At 40.3% G+C, this 25,826-nt stretch overlaps 1 protein-coding gene across 4 annotated transcripts in view; it reads right to left on the bottom strand.

Moving 5' to 3' along the window:
- Positions 1 to 25,826, bottom strand: part of DENND5B (DENN domain containing 5B) — a 115,661-nt gene that overhangs the window by 14,207 nt on the left and 75,628 nt on the right. For 2 of the 4 annotated variants that reach the window (XM_087968519.1, XM_087968520.1), the window contains 10 exons: positions 24,154 to 24,304; positions 22,553 to 22,646; positions 20,464 to 20,574; positions 16,802 to 16,933; positions 15,800 to 15,952; positions 15,208 to 15,286; positions 13,508 to 13,589; positions 7,859 to 7,987; positions 6,804 to 6,925; positions 873 to 1,018 (listed from right to left, as the gene is read on the bottom strand). In XM_087968519.1, coding sequence (XP_087824645.1) covers positions 873 to 1,018; positions 6,804 to 6,925; positions 7,859 to 7,987; positions 13,508 to 13,589; positions 15,208 to 15,286; positions 15,800 to 15,952; positions 16,802 to 16,933; positions 20,464 to 20,574; positions 22,553 to 22,646; positions 24,154 to 24,304 — 1,199 coding nt within the window. The remainder of the gene's footprint in view (positions 1 to 872; positions 1,019 to 6,803; positions 6,926 to 7,858; positions 7,988 to 13,507; positions 13,590 to 15,207; positions 15,287 to 15,799; positions 15,953 to 16,801; positions 16,934 to 20,463; positions 20,575 to 22,552; positions 22,647 to 24,153; positions 24,305 to 25,826) is intronic. The other 2 variants (XM_026695098.2, XM_026695096.2) reach the window with 1 other exon arrangement.

Here is a 25,826-nt window from a genome sequence, read left to right as displayed (position 1 = left end):
TATAATACCAAATGATGGACACGCACACTTGAATAGTTTTGCTGACTGGTAGCTAAATGTGTGAAATCAGGCTTCCGAAAGCATTATGTCTGAAGCAATGTGGATATTTCATAAACGGGGGAGAAAGGCTAAAAACAGTTTCCTTAAATAAGGCTACATTTGAAACCCTTTATTACCTGATGTAATAAAAGGCAGGGAAGTGGACACCTGTCATATAATTTTTTTAAAAAACAACAGAATGAACAAATTCATTTTGATAAAAATGAAGACACACAGAAATACGAAGGGCAGATTCAGGCTGGGGTTGAATTCTATATGCCAAGTACTTTCCTCAACAACCATAAGATAAAAATATGCCACTCTTATAGAATTGCAGCTGTTATACAAGCTACAATGACATGATCAGGCAAATCATTGTCAAGGCTATGAGAAAAAGTTCTACGACCACTATTAACAATTTCCTTTATTTATTCCATTAGCTGACAATAATATTCAGGCTCTTACGAATTTGATTTACATCATTAACGCAACTCTGGAAATGAAACATCACCAGAATATCATGTTATGAGTGATGGGGGGGAGGACTTTTTTTTAAAAAGGCTTTATTGCCAAATCTTTAAAAAAGGAAAACAGGCAGGATAAAATTTGCTTCTATTGCATATGACAGTAGAGGTACTAAGGGTTTATTGAACAGCAGGCATGTTTCTTTACCTACCAACAATGCTGCACACATTTGTGCATTCACATTTGAACGGAATGCTGTGCTACGCTCAAAAAGTTTATCCCAGGTTTTTGAACAAGCACTTTCTGCAGATACTCAAAAATCCCACACTTGCTGTAGCAGGCAAGGAAGCACCCAACGTTGAACTCACCTCAAAGGTCATTTCTAACAAGTTCTTTGGAATCTGCATAATGCCAGTATCACCCAGTTCTCCAGAAACACAAATCCAAGGGTTTGATGTGGTGATTACGTTGCTTAGCTTTTTAATGGGGATAATCACAGTTCTATATGGAATCACTGTAATAGCAAAACGATGATAATTACAAGTCTGTTGAAGCCAGCCATAAATACAGCTTCTAGCAAGAAATAATACTAATGTATTGCAATTTCAGCAAAAAAAAGCCCAAATTAGAACAGCATCTAGACAACGTAACTGTTATCCAAATACACCCTCATTTTGCCCCGTGTCCTATACAGCTAATCCTTGACTTATAACCATAACTGGGACCAGAATTTCCGTTGCTGAGCAAGATGGTTAACTGTGTTACACCTGATTTTATGTTTTTTTTACCACTGTTGTTAAGTGAAACACTGTGGTTGTTAAGTGAATCGTGCAGTTGTTAAGTGAATCTCCCTTTCCCCCATTGACTTTGTTTGTCTGAAGCCAGCTGGGAAGGCCGCAAATAGCAGCCACATAATGCAAGTGGATTGACAAGTGCCTGAATTTTGATCATGTGACCATGGGGATGCTATAGAGATTGTATGATGACCCAGGGTGGGATACAAAATAAACACAGTCACAAAAAACAGGTGAAGCCCCTTTTATTCCTTCACTTTGCTTCCAAGCTCCAAATATCCTTGACTGGAGACAAAAAACTTTCATACAAGCAGTTACAAGGAGGAGGAAATGCCGTTTAAATTATAAAGAGTAAAAAACAACACAAACCAGGCAAGATAAGGGCTTGAAGACATCCACAGATATCAGAACACACACCGGGAAGGACGCCAAACTCAGAGAGGAACAATAAACTAGAGATATTGCCACGCTTTGTTTCCAGCACTCGCCCGTAAGCATGTCTGTCCTCTTATCCAGTTGTCACAGCTGCAGCCCACGAAGAGGATCAAGGCCCTCTCCTCCCCAGTAGACCACGTGTCTTCCTTATTCTCTCCTCCCTGCATGCCCTAGGATGGAGAGGGGATGGGTCTGGGTTCCCCTCTGACTGCCCAGCCAGCCTCTGCCCTTTTTCTCAGCCTCCTCCACAATCTCTGGAGCCACATTTCCACTCCGTGGGCTGTTCCTCCTCTCCCTCAGAGTCAGTATCCACCAGGGGCATGACAGATTGTAAATACTAGTCATAAGTCATTTTTTTTCAATGCCATTGTATGTCTACTGAATGGTTGCTAAATGAAGGTTGTAAATCAAGGATTCCCTGTACTCAAGGCTCTAACTTGTATATTGCATTTAAGTATTATTGCTAATGGATATTGATTGACACATTCCTATTTAATTGTTTTTCTGAATGGAAGGCTACCTACCACTTTATCTTAAGGTTTCTGTTATGTGTGAGCCACACATTTTAAAATCAGAAAAGTATTGCTTAGAGGCAGCCCAAGCATTAAAGAGAGAAGAAAAACACTTTATATCATCTAAACATGCTAAAAAGTAGCTCATATTCTGAAAAGCAAATAGGCTTCTTAAACAGGAGTTTCAGTCACACATTTTTGAGAAGCAGCTTCACAAAGAGTGCTCCTTCTCTCACAGGATCCAAGGCTAGTCAGTTTTTTTCCCTATAATATATAACATTTTACCACCACCACCCAATACATTCCTTGTATTTGGTTCTCTCTCATGCTTTTTAACATTTATAAGAAGCTGTTAGAAGAGTCATTTGTCTTCTAGCCGCTTCTAGATCTAGGTGAGGTACATTATCAATATGCAGATTATGCCAAACTGTTCATCAGTACCCTAAGCCTGTCTGAAGAGAACCTTGCTACAGTGACCCAAACTTTTATTGTCACTTGTCTAGACGACCACTACTACTACTACTACTGAAATGAAACTACTCTACATGAGGTTACCTTTGAAGATTGCTCAAAAGCAACAATTCAGAATGTTAGTTGGCTGGCACTCATAGCCATGAGCATAATTACACTTCTCTTGCTGCCAATAGGTTTCTCAGTGCAATTCACAGTGCTGGTTTTTAAGCTGTAAATCTCTTTTAAGCCTTTATACCAGAGGTCTCCTAACTTGGCAACTTTAAGACTTGCTCTATGCTGGCTGGAGAATTCTGGGAGTGGAAGTGCACAAGTCTTAAAGTTGTCAAGTTTGGGGACCCCTGCTTTACACCTTTGTACCTGGAGGACTGTCCTCTCAAGTCAGAACTGACTCATCCTAAGATTTCAATTCTGGGGAAATTTGCTGGTGATGTCCCATCATCATGAGATTTTGCTGGGCTGAGGCAAGGAGATGCTGCTTTTCATTCACGGCCTCTGTACTTCAGGACAACCTCCCTCCTGGAAGTTAGATTTGGAGGCAACCTTCTAAAAGTTAGCTAAACTACTTATTTTTCATTGTGCACATTAAAATGGTTTAAACTGTTTTAAATGTCATTTTGCATATTCAGTACTTAGGTACTTGTGAGGCTAAGTTTGGAAAATCGGACAATTAACAAATTGAAACCAAGCTTCCCTGCAGGGATGTTGAATTCTGCACAGAAGAGAAAATAACATCAGCATGACTTGGCTAGCTGAAAGGATGCATCTTGCATAGCAAAATCGTTGTCTTTTTATTGTATGCTAACGTGTGCATCCACTAGATGTTGCTGTTACTACACAGCCAAAATGGGAAGACAGATAAATTTAGAAACTGCAGATTCATGTCATTTTTATTTTTAGAAAACTGGAAAAATCAGAGGCAAAAATCAAAGAAAGAAGCCCCAACCTAAAAAAAAAAAGAAGTCATTCTTGTCCCGTTTCCATAGCAGCAGGTTAAGGCATATATTACTATGGAATGATGCTCACAAATAAATGTTATTTGTAAGATATGTAATACAAATGTATATCTCAGTGCAATACATGGTTCAGATGTGTCACCTTTAAGCTGTTGCCATTATCCCTGAGCTGCAAATATTTCTATCAGCACCAGGAAGGTAGTTCTACCAGTTGCCTTCCAAATTTTCCCACAATGCTACCAATATATCATTCCAGGGCATTGTCGGAAATTAAGACCTCTTTCTTCCTTCCTGCACAAAGCTTAATCCAGCTGAGTCCTCCTCTTCGGGGTGGCCATTTTAAACCACAGCTGCATTCGTCTTCAGGGGGGGAAAAGACCAAGCCCAGGAGGGGAGATGCGGCTCCCCTCAACCTGGCTTGCGGCTTCCCCTTACTCCGTCGCCCCCCGCAAGACAGCTTCAGCCCCTAATCGTAATGATCGGGGCTCTCCAACGAAAGAGCACGGACCATAGCCGCAGAGAGTCGCAATCTATGGTCCGTCAGCGAGGAGGCTCCGCCTTCTTCCCAATGCTTTTGGTTTTTTTCTATTGATAGTTAGAACTCTTCTGGCTTGTTGTGTTTTTCCTCTATCTGGTTTTTTTTTACAAGCCACACAGAATCATTCAGGAATTGGGTAGATAAATACATCAACAGTACTATTAGAAGTGTTCGTATTGTCTTGGGAATCATGCAAAAATGAATGGAAACTACACTGTATGTATGAAGTGGTTGTAAATCAGCAGGTCTTGCAAAAAAAAACCCCACCCCGATAGCAAACCAGGGCCATATGATTGACGTTATGCTGATTCCCAGAAGTTCTCCATCTTTGTTGTTGTGACCAGATGGCTGGATTTGACCCAAGGGACTTTCAAACAGTGGCCCTGTGACATCTCTGACTCAGCCTAAACCCACTTGCAGATTTGGTGAAAAAGACAGAAATCCTGGATCATTCAATGCCTGATATATTAAGTTCAGGGAAATGAGTATGATACACATCATTTAAAAAAATATATAAATTTTAAAAACCTAGAAAATTAAAACAGATTATGTCAGGATTCCATAGTATCTAGATTTTAAAAATCTTTTAATTGTTCAGACCATTAAACCTCTTTTGCTTGGTCACATTTAAAGAGAAGAACTCTAGCAGCATTTCCCAGGCAACCCATGGATCAGAAGGCATTATTCAGATATTATTTTGTAATATTATTTTTGGCTCAGAAAAACACAACCTGGGGTGAGATGGGAGGTGGAGAGAGGTAGAGGACTATGATCTACTAAAAGGTTATTTCACTGAATTATTTGTAACTTTTTTTAAAAAATCCAGTCTGTTATAGAAGCAGGCCAGAAAATAAATACATGAACCTAAACTTAAAATAATCACAAACATGTCTAAAATTAACATGGATTGAAATTAGCGTGAGCCATCTATTAGAATGTTATAGGTAACTGGATGTTTTATATGATCCAATATGTTTTTTCATCTCAAAGTGTTTTATTTAATTATTTTATCAATATCTGCCCATCTGTTAATGTAAAAAAATATTCGCTGTTTGGCTTAAATGGAAAAATAGCAGATACGACAACAACAAAAATATCAGTCTAAAAGCAGCAATTAAAATAGCTTCAGGATAAAAATTACTTATTTTCAAAAATAAGCAAGTTAATCTGGCAATGGAGAAATTAGAAATTAGAAATGTTTCCTCCAGAGGGTGTCCATAAATATAAACAAGGAACTCTAAGGACTCTGGGATCTGTTAGGTAAATACAAGGACACCTACTTTTTTTATTTTTCAGATTCTTTTTAATTTAAACACATAAAGTGATGTTACCATGCTGCAACCAAAGCAAACTGTATAATCTTAATTTCCAAAAATTTCCTGGACCAACATTTATCCTGAAGGGATTCTCTGCTTTCTGATAAAATGAGAGTTTTATGATGTCCACCACTATCAAGTCAACCATTTGGGGAGAGTGCTCTTCAAATGCTCCATGAAGCCACCCCACGGTCCACCCCAAATCTAGTACTGTTATCCTTAAGACATGCCACACCCTCAAGATTAGCAGCAGAGTGGCAGTTATAATCTGGAATAGAATAACTGTTACTAAACTTTTGTACCACAACTCTAACTCATACCTGTTGCTTGACGTTACAATGGATAACAGGGTTCCATGGGTGAAGAAAACCCACCATTCAAAAGACTATAGTCTAGAACATTTGTTTTTGGGTTAATGTAAGCATGATTTAAACTACTTTGGAACCATTAATTAATACAGTCTATTGATTAATAGAGTGAAAATACCATATAACCATTCAAAATCCTGGAAGTCACCTGCCTTTTTGCGAAGACCTAAAGATCTTGGGTCCTGCAGAAGACCTTCTCCATAAGTATATAATAAAGTTCTTGAATGCACCCACGTTCTGAACCTTGGAAGGTGGTAGGAAGATGGGAATTTCTCAGGAATGGCCCCCTGACTTCACCGTGCTTTGCAGCTCTAGACTAAGATGTGTATATTCTTCCATATTTTAAACACTTTAGTTATCCAAGATATATTTCTGTCCCTTATGCATTATTTTAAAAGTACGTAATTTTATATTGTGCATTTCTTTTTTATTCTGATTTTATTGTGTTATTTATTTATTCATTCAAATTCTATAGGCACACATCTTAACTAAGTGACTCTGGGCAACTATGAAATATCATGCTATAGAATTCATTTACTAGGCATTTAAATATTGTAATGATAATTTATATTATTATTATTAAACAAGTTATATTATTAATTATAGTTAAATAAACAAAATATGAATTTGGCCACTTCTTAAACTGTCTTCCCCAACTGAAAATCTTTTAAATTTATAGATTTCAATTCTCTCCCAGCAGGTCCATTGCTGAGAATTCTGGGAGTTGAAGTCCATATTAGCTGGAAAATATCCAGGTTGGGAAAGTTGTAACATAACATAATGTAGCATAACATACATTGTGCTATTATCCTGTGATAATTCCCAGAAAATTCCAGATAATTCCCTTTGGATGGCTTGATTACAGGTTTTTTAATGGAAGTATACAGTCAGCCTTTTATCCCTACTTACTGATGGTAGTGAAGACACTTGTAAAGCAGAAGTAATTCACAGCATTGAGAGAAAGAAGGTGATAGAGAAATTGTTCCCGTTCTTCTTCACAACGCAGGAAGGCATACCGCTTGTACAGTTTCCTGCAGGGAGTAAGAAATATCTTACGAACAACGAGTAAAGAATCAAAAGAATTCTGAGCTCAAGAAACTCAGTGACGTAACAAAATCTAACTCAAACTCTCCCCCTCCTCCATTTCAATTCTAGGCCAGTCAAGTTTTCTGTCTTTCAGTCTCATAATTTAGAACTGAATGAAGAGTTAATTGCCATGCTGGTTGAGGCTGATAGTAGTACTTTCAAGAACATTAACTGGAAAAGCTACTTTGGAACAACACAGGATCTTCACTGAAACTCAGGCTACTTCAATTCCAAGCAAAGGTTCCTAATACTCAAGTAGAATTAAAGAGAGGCTTCATATGCAATCCCAAATTTGTTTAATTTGTTTAATTAGTACGAAGCCCCCTTTGACTTTGAGTGACTTTCTCTTGGAAAAGATTCACATCCAATTGCTACCTGAAATGAAGATTCTAGAACCGTAATGGCGAACCTATGGCACGTGTACCACAACTGGCACGCACAGCCATTTGTGCCAGCACACGAGTCACAGACAAACTTACCTCACTGCGCATGCTGATTTTTGGCCCGTTTGAGGCCTTTTTTGGCCTCCCAGAGGCTTGAGGAAAGCTTCTGCAGCCTTTGCAGGCCGAAAAATAGACCTCTTTTGTCATTTCCGGTATTTCCAGAAATAAGGGAAGTGATGAAACGGGCCTATTTTTCAGCCTACAAAGGCTGCAGAAGCTTTCCTTAAGCCTCTGGAAGGTTGAAAATCAGCTGGGAGGTGCAGTGCAGGTAAGGGGGCACTGCGGGGAGGGATTGCGCATGCATGGTCAGGGGGTGTGGGAGGGCGCATGCATTGCCTTCTGGGTATTGGCACGCGAGCGCTCACATTTTTGGCACAGGAGTCCAAAAGGGTTAGCCACCACTGTTCTAGGAAGGACCAACCTTGGAGAACTTACTTTGCCAGAGCTTGATTAGAGAGGAGCTGTTTGAGATGTTGGGATAAGAGCTTCTTTTCAAGAGACAGTCTTATCCATGCCCGAGCCCGACCCACATCAGTTTTTATTTCACTCATGTTCTGAATGTGCCTTCAGGAAAAAAAAAAAAAGAAGAAGCACAATTAACATCTATTGGAAAGCATTTCCACACTACAGAAAAAAATTGACTATTAGTGTAAGGCTGGAGAAACCTCAAGCTCATGGAATAAGAATCAAGAGAATGTCCTTTCAGCTCATTAACAAATTGTGTGACCAGCAGTGAGATCCTACCTGTTCCACTACTGGTTTGGTGATCACACATGTGCGCGCGCACCTAACGTGCACCTTTCCACACACCAACTGAGGCCTGCAGCTGAGAGGATAAAGAAAAGAAAAGCGCAGAGGCGGGTGGAAGGGCCGATCCTGCACTTTTCTCTTCCTTCTCCTCTCAGCTGATCCTCGGAGGCTTTTTTTAACTACCAAACCGGGCCAAACCAGTAACATATCACCACTCTGTGTGACCCAGAATCTCCATCTAGAGCAGGGGTGTCCAACCTTGACAACTTTAAGACTTGTGGACTTCAACTCCCAGAATTCCTCAGCCAGCAAAGAGTTTCTTTGCAGTGAAATTAAAGGTATGTAGGGAATGGTAATAAAATTATAAATAAGAAGAGAAATTTAAAAGGGAAGTCTAGTTTTCTACATGATTCACTACAAAATTTATGTTGTGATCTGGTCAGCACAAGATAATAAAACAAGGCCTATAGATTTGGACTACTTGGGAGTTCTCAGAATGAATTATCATCCCTTTGGTATAGTAGAGCTACTTTGGTGTAGAGGTAAAGGTGTTAAAAACCAGGAGACTGTGAGTTTTAGTGCTGCCATAGGCATGAAAACCATCCGGGGGACTTTGGGCCAGTCGCTCTCTCTCTCAGCCCAACCCTCCTCCCAGAGTTGTTGTTGTTATGGAGATAATAGGAGAAGGAAGGAGTTATTAATTATACTGGCCATGTTGAGTTATTAAAAATAATAAAGACAGGGTAAAAATATAATAAATAAATTATGGAAAAGGAAAGAGTAGCTTAGCAAGCTGAAAAGGCTTGGTCATTGGGCCTGTACAGCAGAATAGGGCTGGTGCAACTTTTTTTCAGTTTAAAGACCATGCTTAGTCTTTGTACAGTGTGCTGGGGGAACCATTCCCCCAAAAAATAAACAAGGTTAGAAAGCAAATTGAAATGAAGAAAATGAAACAAACCAGCCACTGAAATATATGCAAAATCCACTGATATGTGCAAAACTTATGTTTTCTCTCACACTCAAAAGTAACATCTCAGCAGCAAATTTTTATAGAGGAGCCCCACAGTCTGTGAACCTCAAGGTCCCAGGATCTCAGCCATGGCCCTGTAGTTGGAGAAGTATGACCTGAAAACCGCATATTTAGGGCAAGCTCCCATATATCATAAATGGCACAACGACAAGAGTTAGGCTAAGCAAGCAAACCAAGCAAAAGTTGTGTGTAGTCAAAAACAAGTGCATTTTGACGGAATGGATCCTGCAATTCTGGTTCTTTGCGCCTTCTCCCAATTCCCATTCTTAGACCAAGTGAGCAAAGGGAAGGGATGGTGCAGTGAATATGTGCTGCTTGGAAGAAATTTCCTCCCTAGCACCTCCCTATGCCAGCCCTGCCCCCATTCTTGCAGCAATTGCTGCACCGTTGTAGCAAAGGTGGATTCCACCGTGTACCACACGGCTGCAATTCATTACAATGTATGGAAACTTTAAAAAAAAAAATACTGCAGAGCTTGCTTGCTGCTGCACTGGAAATAGTGCTGCTGTCAACACTTAATTAACATATCCCAACCTTCCTTCATCAGTTTTTGCACACAATAACAATGCAAACTGTGGTTCCCTCCACTGCTTGCATGAAATTAAGAGGTTAAATGAGCCCTTCTGATTCATCCAGCCATTTAAAGAGTGAGATAATCTTCTCCCAGCTCCTTTTGTAGTTTTTAGTGACTCCCACAGCTCCTCTCCTTGAGCTGTGACTCACACAACCATCCAAGCTGCTATAAAACAAGACTCCTCTCTTTTTGGGGGGGCACTGTCTTTGACAAGCAGCTCTTGGGGCAACACACACTGCACAACCAGGCATGTGATCAAAAGTCTTTGAGAAATATGATAAGCACGTGATGAAAAACACTCACTTGTAACTATTTAAAGCCTTTTGATAGAGACAACATCAAAGCTGAAACTTCCCACTCCTCGATTTTTGATGAGTTCCATTTAAAGCACAGCTTTGGTGACATCAATCATTTTCCTGATACTACCAAGGAAAATGCAAGCAAGCGAGTAACAACGGGAGAATAAATAATATTAGTGGCACCCAGGAGAAGCCCTAGCAGCCTCAGATCAAAAAGCTAAAAGCTTCGTTCCTGGCTTCTGCTTTCTCTGCTGTATGCATAAATATGCTCAAAGCAATGAGGCAGGGAAGCAGATCAGACCTGGCCAACGATAAGTCTATTATGCTGCAGCTCAGCAGGGTGCTATAATCTGGGAAGGAATAATCATGTTCAGGCTTTTGGCAAGGATGCTTTGAATATGCCGTCCTGTGCACTAGCTTGGATCTAGATCAAGGGTGTCAAACTAGTTTTCTTCGAGGGCCGGATCAGCTTTGTAGTTCTCCTCTGTGGGCCAGCTGGGGTGGGGAGATGGGACGGACGCCTCCTGCAGCACCCTGCCGGCCAAAATGGGGAATGAGGGGGCATGTGCTGGAGGCCGTCCATGGGGGGCTCCAGTGCTGCAGGAGGCCGTCCAGGCCGAAAACGGGGCATGGAGGGCCACACACTGCCCCCGTGCCCTGTTTTGGATGCCAGAGGCACTGTGGGCTGGCCCTTTGCTATTTCCAGGCTGGCCCTGTGGGCCAGATTTAAGTACCCCATGGGCCTTGAGTTTGATACCCCTGATCTAGATGACTGAAACCAGTGCATATGTGCTTTCTCATAGAACTCGACAATTACCGGTAGTCCTCAACTTACAACTGTATAATTGAGCTTGGCAGTACATGTAGGCCACCGGCCGAGCATCCAAAATGCAGTCACGTGACCATCATATCTGGATCTGGGTCACGAATACCTTTTGGGAGAGCTGAACTGAAAGTGAACATTGTTTTAGAGACAGAGACAAAGAGGATATGAAGTTTGGGCTTTTTCAAATGAACTGAGTATTTGTGTAGCTCAAAATACTTACATAGAATGGAAATCTCTTCACGTACACTCATGGCATACATACAAATTGTTTATCTTAAGACACATCCACATCCACAACCAGAAAGGAGTATGCATCATAACAAAGCAGGTAGACCTTCAGAAATGGCAATGGGCCAGCCATATTACACAACGAACAGATCAACACTGCACAAAAATAACTCTTGATTGGTTACCATTTAACCTTAAAAGACCCAGAAAATGCCCAAAGAAACACTGGGGAGGTGATGTAATTCATTTAGAGGTGTTACCTGCAAACAACTTGCAGCATGTTGAAGCATTTGGAAAGCAGCTCAAGGGGCCTTCATTCTGGAGTAGAATGATATGGGATGATAATACAGATAGTCCTCAACTTACAACTGCAATTGGGACCGGATTTAGAGTCTTAAGTTGTTACGGTCATAAGTTAAAGCGCCCATGTGACTGGATCTGATTTTACAACATTTTGGGGCGAGATCATTAAATGAATCGTTGTAGCCGTTAAGCAACCAGTCCTAAATCAAGAACCACCTGTAATAATAATGATAGATAATTCCATCTTCCTTCCAGGGCCTATAGGCAACATCCATAAACTACACTAACAGAGATGTTGTCAAGCCTGAAGCTGACCTGCCTGTGGCCTGTCCCTTTGCATTGGGGCTTTTGTTTCTATCGTGAGTTATCCTCACATGGTTTCAGGCTAACACAATTTGGAGTTGAAGGGGGAGAGTAGAGATAGATCAGAGTTTTGTAGTCAAAACAACATAGCTCTCTTTTTAGTCAGAGACATTCCAACGGCTGGCTGGCTGGCCAGAGGAGGAGGAGGAGAGAAGTCGCCAAGCAACCAGCCAGTATCCTGATTGGACAATGTGATTTATTGTTTTGAGAAAACAAGAAACTTTTACTTTTAATGTGGTGGAAAGCGCGGGAACCTTCAGTGCTGGCTTTCCACCAGTTTGTGCCTAGATGATGTATCTGAATAATGTTCTGACCAAGGCTTCCTAAACCGTAATTACGCACACACTTAAGACTTAATTTATTGCAACTCTGGGAATTGTTTTCATTCCCAGTTGGAATTAATCTCAAACAGTCCCGAGAGATAGGCACACACCTTTCCTTTTCTGTGAAGTGCTGCCAATAACAGATGTATCAAATGAACTAGAACAGGCATGATATTCCCCTCTGAAAAAAAAATCGGGGCCGGCCAAAAGAGACCCCCACCGCGTGCCAAGAAATCGCTGCCCAGCTCCCTTTTCCTGCCGCTCAGCGGCCTCTGCTCGCACCGCCCGCCCGCCCGCCCGGCTCCGCTCAGGTATCCAGCTGGGGCTGTCAGGAGTTGCTACCGCCGGCGCGCTCAGCGCCAGTCCCGTTGCCTGGGAAGGGAAAGGCAAAACCAGGAGCCGCTGCTGCCGTTGCAAAGCGCCGCCACGGCTCTTCCTTTTGCCTTTCCCTTCCTGAGGCAACGCGGACTGGAGCCACGCAGAGCCGCGCCAGCGGTAGCAACTCCTGACTCGGGCCTCCGAGGGAGGGGAAGGAGGAGAAGAAGGGGGAAAGGGGGCGATTCCAAAAACCGGAATTCGATTTTAATCGGAAGAATATCATGTCTGCTAGAAACACAAACCAACCGAAGTACAAAAAAACCAACCGAAGTACAAAGAGCTTCAAGAATGACTCTGAACCGATCGAACTATTTTGCTTCCTGCAAAGGTTTCATCACCTTTGCCTGTCCTTTATACCTTATGGGAGGGGCAATCACCTCCAAGCCTTACTCCCAAGTCACCCCTTTTGTCTCAGCTGCTCTTGCCTTCTAGCAGCTCTGCGCATACTCGCACTGGGAACAGGCTCCCCTGGGTCCTCTATCTCGCTGGTGCCAGACTCCGAAGGCTCTGGAGTCAGCATCCCACTCCCAGATGGTCCTGGGCCCATCCCTGCATCGAACGCAGGACCTTCGTCCAAGTCCTCTCCAGACTCCCTGACTGGTCCCTGTTCTTCCCCACTGTCCGATTCCGCTACCATCTGTACCAGCTGCCTGCGAACCTCAACAAATAAACCTGTTCTTTGAGGAGATGGATTGCCTTGGAGTTCGGTTTGCGATGGGTATATTAACCTGACAAATGTGATGAATGGCCTAGGTGTCCTACATGATTAACTGGAGGGTTGAACTGTTGTCCTAGCCTAGTCTACCATTACTGTCCAATTTACAACATTTCCTGAAAGGAGGAATCCTGTCTCACTTCCTTCTCATATTATTTTTATTCAGACTCACAAACCTCTCCACGGTAAACTGTGTTTGACAGCCATAAAGCTCTGATGCATAAAGTAGCCCTTTTATTTTTCCATTTGAAGCATAAATCTTTAAAACCAAAGTTTTAGGAATTAAATGTCCTACCTCATATCACTGATAAGTGAAACTCTTAAAGTAGGTAACATAAGACCCATGTCAGATTTCCTTCTTTCTGGTCCAACAGCAACTGTAGAGTGGTAGCGAGGAGAAGATTCATTAATTTATTAGTAACATGTTCAGTACAGAAATCTACTAAAGTATTAAACCTCTTTGAGAAATCTACCCAAATTAAGTCACAGAAAGAATAGCCTTGGCTGTGGCAGTTGGCTGTCCCTTTTATTTAATCCAGAGCTACGTCTGAACATTTCAAGGGGAATCATCAAAAACTTGACTCTTGATTTTGTTGACAAGTAGGGGTTTTTTTTTTCGTATCCGTACTGCAGAAGGTTGCCATTGCCTTGTTCCATGATGCTTTTTGACATCCCAGTCTATTTTCTGTTCCAGATGAACTTCATCCACATATTAACTAGGACCAATTAAGTTTAGCTTTTGTGCTAGACAGGGCAAGCCAAAGGTTGGCACCAAACTACATTTATTCCAAAGAATTTTTACACTTGAGAAAAGTTTTAATGTAAACATACAATGCTAAAATAGAAAAAAAGCAACTTATACCTAAACATATAACCTGATATCAGTTTTTACATCTCATATTTTTCATATCAGTAAAATAAAAACACTCCCTGATCTCAGTAAGTTTGTTAGAATTATTCATTCTGACCAGATAAAGACTTAAATATTTATACAATTTAACAGGTGAGAAAAGAATTTTTGACCTTCCTGACTAAAATAAAAGACTTTACTTTCTGTCCAGTCATATAATCCCAATTGATTCCTTAGATCTTTCACTTTTGTTTTACTCTCCCAAACTTTCATCATCATTCCCAACTGACAAATATTTGTACCTTCCTAATCAGAGAGCGAGGGAGAGCATTAAAAATATGAATACATGCCAACAAATCTGCTTAAATGGATATTTGTACCTAGAAGAGGTACGGTAAACCTTTGATTTGTGCTATTTTCTTTGATGGAGTAAAATAATCATTTATCCTAACTTACAAGAATAATAGCTTTTTTAATTTCATTATATACATTATACTAAAATGCTGCAACTATGCAAGACCATCTGAGACATTATATTCTTGGGTGTAAATATGCATCTACCACTAAAGATATTATTTTATTACTGAGTAGAAATCAGATGGTTTAGATGAGGGGTGTCAAACTCAAGGCTGGGGAGATGGATCCGGTCTATGGGGTGCTTAGATCTGGCCTGTGGCGCTGCCCTGGAAACAGTGAAGGAGTGGCCCGCGGTGCCTCTGCCAGTGAAAATGGAACTCAATGTCCGTTTTCGCTGATAGAGGGTTGCAGGAGGCCATCACAGGCCAAAATAAAGCTCAGGAGCCTGTTTTCTCTAGCAGAGCACTCGGGCCACCACAGGCGCCGCTGACACAAGTGACGTTGAGCTGGCCATGTCCACCCCAGCCGCCCGAAGTCAAACACAACCCTGATGTGGCCCTCAATGAAATTGAGTTTGACACCCCTGGTTTAGATCCACTATTTCAAGTCCAAAGAGCAATTATTAAAAAAAAAAAAAAAGGATTTGGGGGGGGAAAAAACTAGAGTCTCTGTCAAAGGTTCCATCCTTCCCAAAGCTGAGCTGTCATTTACTTTTTCCTTCATTGTCTCTTAATAGTCCTTCTAATAGTTCTTGGAACATTATCCCTGCAAACATCTGTAATACTCACCTGGAGATTCTGCAAGCTGCTCCTGCTTCTCTTCTCTTTCCTGGTACTGAATTAAATGGGACCACAATGCAGATTTCCCCTTTTTATAACAATAAACAGATAATTAGAACACAGAATATAACAGGGTTGGAAGGGGCCTTGTAGATCATCTAGTCCAGCCCGCTGCTCAAGCAGGAGATCTTATTCCATTCTGAACAAATGGCTGTCCAGTTTCTTCCTGAAAACCTCCAGTGATGGAGCACCCACAACTTCCAGAGGCAAGCCATTAATTGCTCTTACTGTCAGGAAATTTCTCCTTAATTTAGATGGGATCTCTCTCTTTAATAGAACTTAAAACCATACCAGATTATAAGAATCTGAAGTCTCATGTCAAAATTTACATGAGATTGCTTGGAGATTTCATTTACTGATTTGGAGTTTGGAATCATCATTAATTATAATTTGACTCTGGACCAGTCAAATTAGGCTGTTCAAACATTTCCAAACCTCTTCCAAGACATGGGACAAGATATTCAGCAATGAATGTTTTAGGCAAAGCAATGTATAGAAGTAATACAGAAGATGAACATATTTGAGTTTTCAAGTCACTAACCTGTTTGATCAGTAATCCATGGCTCCAAATTCTTTCCAGCAAATCACAAAGACTAGCAATCAGTGTATTCTCTTCTAGCCCTGTGATGTTGGCCTCTCCGTGGCCAAGTTCCACTGCTTCGTGGCCCATCTTCTCTACTAGCATACGTTTGGTCTGCAGACAAGCAAGTGATTTACAAAGCTTAAAATCCTCAACTTAAACTCAACTTTGCCTTTTCTGAAATGTCAAAAGGCAACTATATCAAATGGAGTGCCCTATCCTTAGGAAACTCTCAACAGGATGATGCACTTGGAATCATGATGTTATTTTTCTTAGTAACAGAAATAATAGCAATAACACTTAGACTTATATACCACTTTACAGTGCTTTATAGCCCTCTCTAAGTGGTTTACAGAGTCAGCATATTGCCCCCAACAATTTGGGTCCTCATTTTACCCACCTCGGAAGGATGGAAGGCTGAGTCAACCTTCAGCCTGGTGAGATTCAAACTGCTAAATTGCAGGCAGCTGGCAGGCAGCAGAAGTAGCTGCAGTACTGCACTCTAACTACTGCGCCAACGTAAATAACCCTTTTATTCTTCTAAAAAATTTTTAAAAGGTTTGAAAGTTTTCTGCTTTCATGCTTTCTGAATGCATAATTTTCTGTGGTTTTATGGATGATCCTGTTCTATCTTATGATGTAATTTTACATGTAAATTTTGGAACTCACCCTAAAAAAATGATATCCAACAATACAGATCTGTTCATTCAAGAGAGACAGGATAACAATAAATCAATCATATTTTAATTTCTGTCCATGTGAATTTCAATTGCATTGTTTACCTGAATTGTTATACCAAGTAAACCACAAAGTGGGACCCTCACTAGAATGCGGAACGATGACCATTTATCGTTCAATTCAAAATCCCAGAACAGCAAAATGAAAAAGCATTGGTGGGTTGGGAGACTACCTAACTTTATAACATGGATGTTTTGCCTGTGCACGTACATACAACAAACTTACCTTCATTCGACATTCTTTGAGCAAACCTTCTACAAATTTTGAATTTGTCTGAGCAATTACAGCAGGAGAAAGATCAGAGAGTTTGGGTTGCCTGTGATTTTTCCCCAAGGTCCTTGCTTCTTGCATGTATTTCTAATCCAGTAAGAAAAGAGAACATGAATGAACATAAAAAAAAACCAGTACAGGCAGCACTGTCCTGCTTAATCTGATATAATTTCCTAATTAACTTTGTACCAAAATGTAATAACTATACATTATGGTAATTTGAAGCTGGCAGCAGAGGATACTAGTACAGAAGGGTTTTTTAAAATGGTTTTGGGAAAAAGCATTATCATTCCCTATCCTTTAGGGAATTGTTTTTTGTTTCATGTAAGGCATTTACATGAAGGCAGAAGCAACATGTTTCAAAGAGTAACATGGGCAACAATGCGAATTGTTTTTAAGAGGATGCAATATATACAATATATACACAATTACCAAAGTAATTGGAAGAGTGTCAAGACTTAGCTCTTGCCACTGGCATGAGGAGAGGCCTAAGAATGATATGCACCCCTAGGAGTGGTTGCTTGCTTGAGGGAATTCACTTTACCTCTTAATTTTGTTTTTAATTGTTTTTTATCTGGTTTTGATAGTACTCTATGTTTTATTTATAAACCACCCAGAGTCACTCAGGTGAGATGGGGAAGTGTAGAAATGTAACCAATCAACCAATCAATCAATCAATCAATATTTCTGCTGGCTGCCTTTGGAGAAACACATAGACCGGGCTAAACCTGTGATGCTTCTCAAAGAGTAAACCTCCTGCTTCTCAGTAAATAATTTCTGGAGATCAGGAACATCTTTTCAACAGGGGCTGAAATCCTCAAGTTTTCCTGGCTTCCTTCAGCCTTTCTGATCTTTGAATTAAGTACACTGCTATCATGAATCAACTTCATGGTTGATTCCTCCCTCCCCTCTGTATGTCCCTAAATAAATACACACATAACACACAGAGGAATGGACAACACTACCGCAGGATTATCAGAAATGTCTGTAAGGCTTCCCTGCCCTAAAACTATAACTGTATTACAGTTTTCATGGATTTATTTATTAATCTAATTTATATAGCTTCCATGTCACAAAAAATGACTTCAGTGTCTTACAACTATTCCATCTGCAGTAGCAGAATTCTAGATAGCAAATAGATTTTTTTTTTTTTTTTTGCATACGGGGCAAGCTTTCATCTGGCTTTAGTTGGCATGTTAATTGCAGGCTTCCTAGGACTGGAAATCCCTAAAAACTGTGATTCATGTACTCATCACTTTATGTTTCAGCTACTGCAATATGCTTTATATGGGACCACCCATGTAATGACTCTCCAGCTGCAACGGGGCCAAAATGCAACATCCCAATAGCAGGAAGTTACAAGTTAAGTAATGTTACACCTTTGTGGAATTCACTGCATTGATTACCAATAGGCCTCCAGCCCCTGTCCAAAGTGCTAGTTTTATCCTTAAAGGTCCTACATGTTCAGGCAGATATATCTAGTAGTAGTATTTCTCCCGACCAGAGTAAGCCAGATCTGAGCATTCATCCCAAGAAAGATTGCTGAGGTCTCCACTCCACAAGAAACAAAGGGAGGACATTTTCTCAACAGTGGCCTCCATGTTATGGAACACATTGACATGTTCACTTTTGGCAACGTTGTTAAGACCAAAATTGTTCCAATAAGCTGTGGTGCTGACAGTAGATCTGAGTTGCTTCTATAATTGATTACTGTATTATGTTTATGTTAATTTCATGAGGTTTTTTTAAAAAATGTTGTACTATACTGTATAAATCACTTGAAATACGGTAATGCACATCATTTGAATGATGGTAAAGATCAATACTGGGAAAGCTTGAAACTTCCAACTTCCTCCTAAGTTTAGGGTATGTTATATAATCCATAATTTTGTAGCAGCATTCCATAGTTTATACACTCCCCCCCCCCCCCAATTATCCTGAATATATCAAGCAGCAACTAACTGGAAAAATGAAAGAACATTGTAATGAACAAACTAAGAAAAAAAAGAAAAAAAGAAAGAAAGAACAGGAAGGGAATTTGTGTTGGCCATTCAAAGCAAGGTTCTCATTGAATAAGTTGGAGTAAACATCCAGTGATATTGTCTTTATGGACTGTTTACAAGACTATATCTAATTCAATTTAGAGGTAGAAAAATCTCTAGCTAGTGAGGCAGGGAGCGATAGACCAAGGGTGTCAAACTCTATTTCATTGAGGGCCACATCAGCGTTGTGTTTGACCTCGGGGGGAGGGGGCACATGGCCAGCTCGACTTCAAACTGCGGGATGGGAATGGTGGGGTGGACACAGCCAGCCATGTTGTAGTTGCTTGTGGTGGTCCAAGTGCTCTGCAAGTGAAAACAGACTCCCAAACTCTGTTTTTGACTGTGACAGCTTCCTGCAACTTTCTGCCAGCAAAAACGGAGTTCAAACTCTGTTTTCACTGGCAGAGACACCACGAGCCGGTCCTTCACTGTTTCCAGGTATCAAACTCAGGGCCCGTGGGCCTTGAGTCTGACACCCCTGTGATAGATTTTGAAGAAGATGTCTAATTCTAGGGACCGAAAGCCCATCAAATAATCACCAAGGACGTTGCAATAGCAGCAGGTAAGAAGTCAACAACAAAACACAGCTGATATTATAATCAGGATAATTAAAGTATGTGGAGCTAATCAGGATGGCACACACTTGTATGTGTGCAGATATGTGTACATGAAAACGCAAGATATAGAGTTATAGAAAACTAGTCTAGCAGTTTAATATGCCTGTTTTATTTTTACTATGAAAATTATGCTGTCTTTTTATTTGAAAAAAATGCATGCCATCTATATTATGTAAAACAACTCTAGGCAACCAATGAATGCACGAAGATTAACACCCTAGAACACCATCAGCACTATAATGGTACTTTCTTAAAAAAAGCACACAAAAAAGACTTAAGTTCACTTCCCATCACATCCCAATGCTTGAGGGGGAAAAACCCCATGATCTTAATGAGGATGGGCTCTGGAATGAATCTGAAAGCTCAGAAAATTAAACCTCTGGTCCCAGTGACTGACCCAGATTGGACCCATGACCATAAAGTCCTTTCAGAAGGCAAAACAGGTTGGGACTCTCCATAACTCAGGAGAGAACCTGTTCCATATGGTAAGCGCAGCTATAAGAGGCTCACTTTCTAGGTCCTTCCAAATGACACTGAATGGAGGGGATCTGGAGCGAATCCAACCTATCCAATATAGCAGGACAGATAGAGATTCTCAAGAGAGGCAGTCTCTCAAATATACAATTGTTTACATATTCCCAAGTAATATGCGTAGCTGTCTTACTAGAGTTTCCTTAGTAAGACCATTAAAACTAAAGTCACATAACTACACTATTGAAGTCCAAGTTTTCATTTTTCACCAGCCCATGAAGAGGAATCTGATGGTTTCCTACCACTATAATACTGATACAAAACAGGGATTTCTGGTGCTGTGGGGATAACTTGCCCAATCAGAACCACACTTTCAATGACCACAGAGGAATGAATGGTGGTCTACCAGATAAAACAGCAGTGGTTAGCGTGATGAAGGAAGCAGCTCTCGGGGTGGGGGGGAACAAAATTAAAGAACAGCACGTACCAGGCAACATTCAGAGAATGATTTTTTAGGTGGCCGTAAAGGAGGGGGCAGGCCCTGATCCCACTCCCAGAATGCCATCGAGTTCTGGCGAATCAAGAACTCCTCTGATGGCTTGGAGGAGGCCAACAGAACCCATGGCAGAACAGCAGACAGAGAAAAAGAGAATGATGAAATATGCATGCTGCACATGAATCAAGGAAAAACATCCCAAAGGGAAGGCAGGGAATAAATACAGCACAGATAAACAAGCAAACAAATTAAATTAAATTTTAAAAAGCATGGAATATGTTTACATCAACACAAAGCAATGTTTTTTTAAGCTCATTCCACCTAAAAGAAGAACAATCAAACAATGGCTTGAAAAGGGTTGTGGTTATAATTGATATTCTTTAAAGAAGGTGAGAAAATGACAAATAAAATAAAAGTACAGACCAGTTTTTGTTTTAAGAAAGAATGTATCTCCATCATTTTCCATTATAAGATCTTGCAATAACAAGATTAACTATCTTGTACTGGTAAACCAATATAAGTTAACTTTAAATAACATGACATCTATTAACTTAGTTTCCTATGAAAACTAGTGAGAAGCACATTCAGAAAGTGCAACAAAATTGTGTTATGAGTACTTTAGCCTCCAAATATTCCTGACCATATTTTATTTTTTAAAAAAATCTATTGGAGAGGATTTTTGAATAATGTTGTCAAAATTTTCGGAATTGTTCTAGTTTAAAATGCAAAGGGATGTGTCAAATATTCTGTGTGTGAACAGGGGAAAAGCTGGTTCTAAACAAGCTATGCCTAAACTGAAACAGGTTTTTTGGGGGGGTTCTGGTCCATCCATGGGATGAAGTGGGACTATTTTGTAGAGATATGGGATGAAACTCAATTGTTTTGAGCACAAGTAATTTTGGAGGAGATAAGAGTGGGAAGAAGCCAAGGACACTAATAATGGCTATGGGGAGGCATGGGATCGAAGGGAACGATGAGTGAACTAGTGGGACATGATACATTGCAATGTTGGTAGCAGCTAAGGAGACCCAGAGTGGGACAAGAAAAGAAGGGAAGGTAGACAGAATGTCAGAGATGGGCCTGCAGAAGTCTCTGGTGGCAACAAGGACTGAGGGACAGAGGGAGGAAAGACATAGAGGAGATGCAAGAATGGAGAAGATGGTCTCAGCTCTTCAAGGCAAGCGAGGTGGACAACACAGGGATTCCACAAATATTACCCCATTGCTGCAGGTATCAAAACAGAATCTTGAAAGTCTATCTGAAACCTTCACTGCCCCCTTTTTACCCACAGCAAGATCAACATGGGGCTCTTCTGAGCTCCTTTCTTAGCCGTTTATTGGCCCAGGGCTGAGCAACCATTTCTCTTCTCCCGTCTCCTTCTGAAGCCCAGAGTGAAACTACCCTATAGCCACCCAACAGGACATGCTATGCTGGGAGCTACTGAGGTGAGGGGAAAGGAGTATCATCAGCCTTTTATCATTTGTCCCTTAATAACACTCAGAGATCCCTCTGGATTTTCTTCTACTGAAAACCCAGAACAATCCAAACATTCCAGATGTTGTTAATTAGTTTAGCATAATGATTTCCCCCCTTTCAATATAATTTGCTTTAAAATTACAAAATTATGCATGTATTTCGTATTTTGCATTGGTCATGAATCAAGAGCCGTTTTGGTGTAGTCATTAAGGCATCAGGCTAGGAACTGGGAGTTGATGAGTTCTAGTCCAGCATTAGGCATGATAACTTTGGGCCAGTCATTTTCTCTCAGCCCTAGGAAGAAGGCAATGACAAACATCTTCTGAAAAATCTTGCCAAGAAAACTGCAGGAACTTGCTTAGGCAGTTGCTAGGAGTAAAAAAACAGATAAAGGCACCCATAGTCAGTCTCAGTCTCAGTCTCTCTCTCTCTCTCTCTCTCTCACTCTCTCTCACACACACACACACACACACACCTGAATGGAAAGTTCTTCCTTGCACATTATTAAGTGATTAAAGCAGAGTATGGAAAATATTATATAACTACAAATTACTGAGGCTTGCAGAAACCCCTGACTTTATACATTCTTAACTTCAGTGCTTACCTCCCTTAACTCATTGTCCAAGGCAATGTGTTCCGAATGTTGTCGAATACGGTCTTTCCTTCGCTGGGCAGTATTACTGCGACTCACCCACCGACTGCAATTATTTAATAGAAAGGAAGCAGTGAGAATAAACTATAACCAATGTCACACCTGCTCATTTCAGAGAAAACCACATTCTTTTTTATTCACAAACCTCACAGCTCAGAAAGGGAATTTGCACAGAAGGGCACATTATGAACCAGAAAAAAAAAAAAAAATTGAAGGAAATAACTCAGAAAATAGCCAATGGAATCATAAAGTTAAAAGCAGGGGTGGGCTTCAAAATTTTTAGCAAAGGGTTCTCTGCCCGGTTGCTGGGTGGGTGTGGCCATTGTGGGCGTGGCCTAGTCAGCCTCCTGCACCACTCGGGAGGCTTTCTTCGAGCCTCTGGAAGGGCGAAAACAGACTCCTCAGACTCCAGAGGCTCTCTGGAAGCAGGAAACAGGACCATTTCCGGCCTCCCCAAACTTCCAGGAGGCCCATTTTTCGCCCTCCCCGAGCCTCCTCACGTGCGCTGCCCTTACCTGTATCCAAAACGGACTGCATGAGGACTCTTGGGGGGGGGCAGGATGGGCGGGGCTGGCTAGGAGTGGGATTTGGGGGTTCTTTGAACTGCACAGAATCTTAGCTAGGGGCTCTCCCGAACCCCTGCAAACGCCCAGCAGCCCACCTCTGGTTAAAAGAATCTCAAAGGTTGTCTAGACTCTAGACCAACCTATCTCAGTGGTTTTTCATTCATAAAATTATTTCCATATACAAGAAGGCTTAACCAATTTTTTTTTCTTTACAAAAGTACAGGAAAAATGTAAATCACAATGGTGGGTTATCTGATCTCGTATATAGTTTCTGATTACTTTGCCACATGCATTGTATTACGTGCAATAATTAAGTTCTTTTACAGGTAATTACAAAGGATTACAGAATAATTAGCTGAGATTAGCATATTAGCAATCTTATTTAATCATTTCTATTTTGCAGCAATCATTTCTGATTACTCCAAGTTAACTAGCACTTAGAAATCAATTGAGAAAAAAATTAAATGATGATATGAGGTCCTGCTTAATTAAATTGCTTTTTTAAATCAGAATAAGGAACATAAGAATAAGAATGGAAGTCTTAAAATTTTAACATTGGACTAAATTTGGAAAACCTATCTGTTAACACTATTCCACTAGCAAGGTTTGAATGTAATGGCCAGTGCGGAAAGAGTTGTACGATAAGCTTCTATACCGATCTACATAAGGGCAGTACATAAGTTATGCTACTTATTATGAACTATATAAGGACAGAGGATGCTCTCTCATTGTGATTTCTGGATATTCTTCAGGAAACCGGCAGAAAGTACATTAGATAGTGTTCCTAAAACCTCTGCCAGATATATTGTAAATATAATTATAGTTGGCTGGGAGGTTTGGGAGCTACAGATCCAGTATCTAGACAGCACTAAGTGGAATAATTTGAGGGGAAGGAAGAGATTACCCATATTTCCAGTAAATGAAGGAAATAGCATGATTATATTGCTATACACAAACTATGATTATAAAATGCTTTATACTGCCTACTTGTTATTGATAGGCCCAGCTGTCAACACATCTGATTGAAGTTTGGGGAAGAAACCTTGCTCGTATTTGCCTTGACCTATCTTCATATCAAGCAAATGTGGATGAATTGCAGCATGATCCATCTTTATCAGTCGTTGTTCAATTGCCTGAGCTGAAAGCAATAAACAAAGTTATATGAAATGCTTAGCCGTTTTTAAACAGAGAAATCTTACCTATGTACAGTAGTATCTCAGATACTGTTGCATCTGATATTATCGTATCATTTCATTCAGAGGAGACAAAAAAAAAAAATAGCCACTAACGGATGCCCTTATTCAAAATTTTGGAAAAGCTAGATGACAAAAAAGGAAAGTACGGGGAATTTCTTCATTCCTGACAAATCACTGGGGTTGTAGAGAGAAATAAAAAGCCATACTAAAGATTGTTGGATGGTCAAGAGTTTAAAGTTGGGGAAATCAAAGGGAAAAATGTAGGTCATCTCTCAGAGAGTTCTTTTCGATAAATTTAGAAGCTACACAACAGAGAGAAATTCCACCTCTTTCCTTAATATCCTCAATTTATGTTATTAAAAAAAGCTTCAGCTAATTAGAGCTACCCTTTGATGTCACTTCAATTCTGTCATCCTCTCAGATTAAGACAATGTGTAAGGGGAAATAATTTCTAAGCAACTTTTTCTAAGTTGAGGCTGCTGAAAATCATCAAATCATCAAATTTCAAAATTTATTTCAGTCTCCAACCATCAATTATGACCATCAGTTATTGAGGTACTATTTATTTAGAATAATTGTCTGCCATAAGAAATCTCCCATAACCCTTTGGTTTCACCATCATGGCTAAACCAGATGGTGATTGTATTCCTAAATGCATACAGTCTTCCAACATTTATTTAAAGTAGAATTTTGGTATGTTGCATGAACTTTTATTGAGCTCATATAAGATCTCAAACTGCAATCTGTGAAGTTTGTGAAAATGCAGCTACAACATGCATTTTGAGATCTATGGTAGAGGTTCTCATCTTAATATAGAATAGCTCTGAGCTGTACAAAAAAAATATCATACTCCCATATGAATCATACTTTTAAGAAAAGCCACAGTTTATCAATAGTTAATTGTTATAATGTGCTTTTTTTGATGGTGTGTCTTTGAAAGATATTTGGAATAAAATATAGTAGTTATTGCTTCTCAACCTCAGCAGGAAAAAGTGTGGGCTTCAACTCCCAGAATTTCGCAGCCAGTCAAGACTTAAGAGTCTACACCTCTTCACAGTTTCTGAGGTTGAGAAATGCTGCCATTACTCAACTGATTAACCATTGTTGCTATCAGAATCAGTAATCACTGATAGCTAGCTTCTGGGAGCAATTCATTTAACCCCTTAGAACCCCTAACCATGTTTATTTCCGATCATCCCCTGATTAAAAATACATCATTTCAACTTGAATGATGTAAGGTATTCAGTTCTCTCCTTAATCTTCCCAACCTCTCCGCAAAATGGTCACCAAATTTGGAACTAGCACACTAGCTATACACTTCTGCAGCCTTAGGAGATCAACAGCAGCTCCTGTGCAGAATAAAGTTGAATTTATTCTGTCTATTTTTAGATTTTTTGGGGGTTTAAACTTGTTGCAGTAACTTTTCCTAATGACAGATAGCCCACTAGAAAACTTTACAGAGGA

This window comes from Notechis scutatus, chromosome 6, assembly GCF_049901735.1.
Source record: "Notechis scutatus isolate UNSWTSFEM ecotype Mainland chromosome 6, rNotScu1.2, whole genome shotgun sequence".
In the NCBI taxonomy this organism is placed as follows: domain Eukaryota; kingdom Metazoa; phylum Chordata; class Lepidosauria; order Squamata; family Elapidae; genus Notechis; species Notechis scutatus.
The sequence above is the reverse complement of the archived record's forward strand: the minus strand, read 5'-3'. Positions and strand labels throughout refer to the sequence as shown.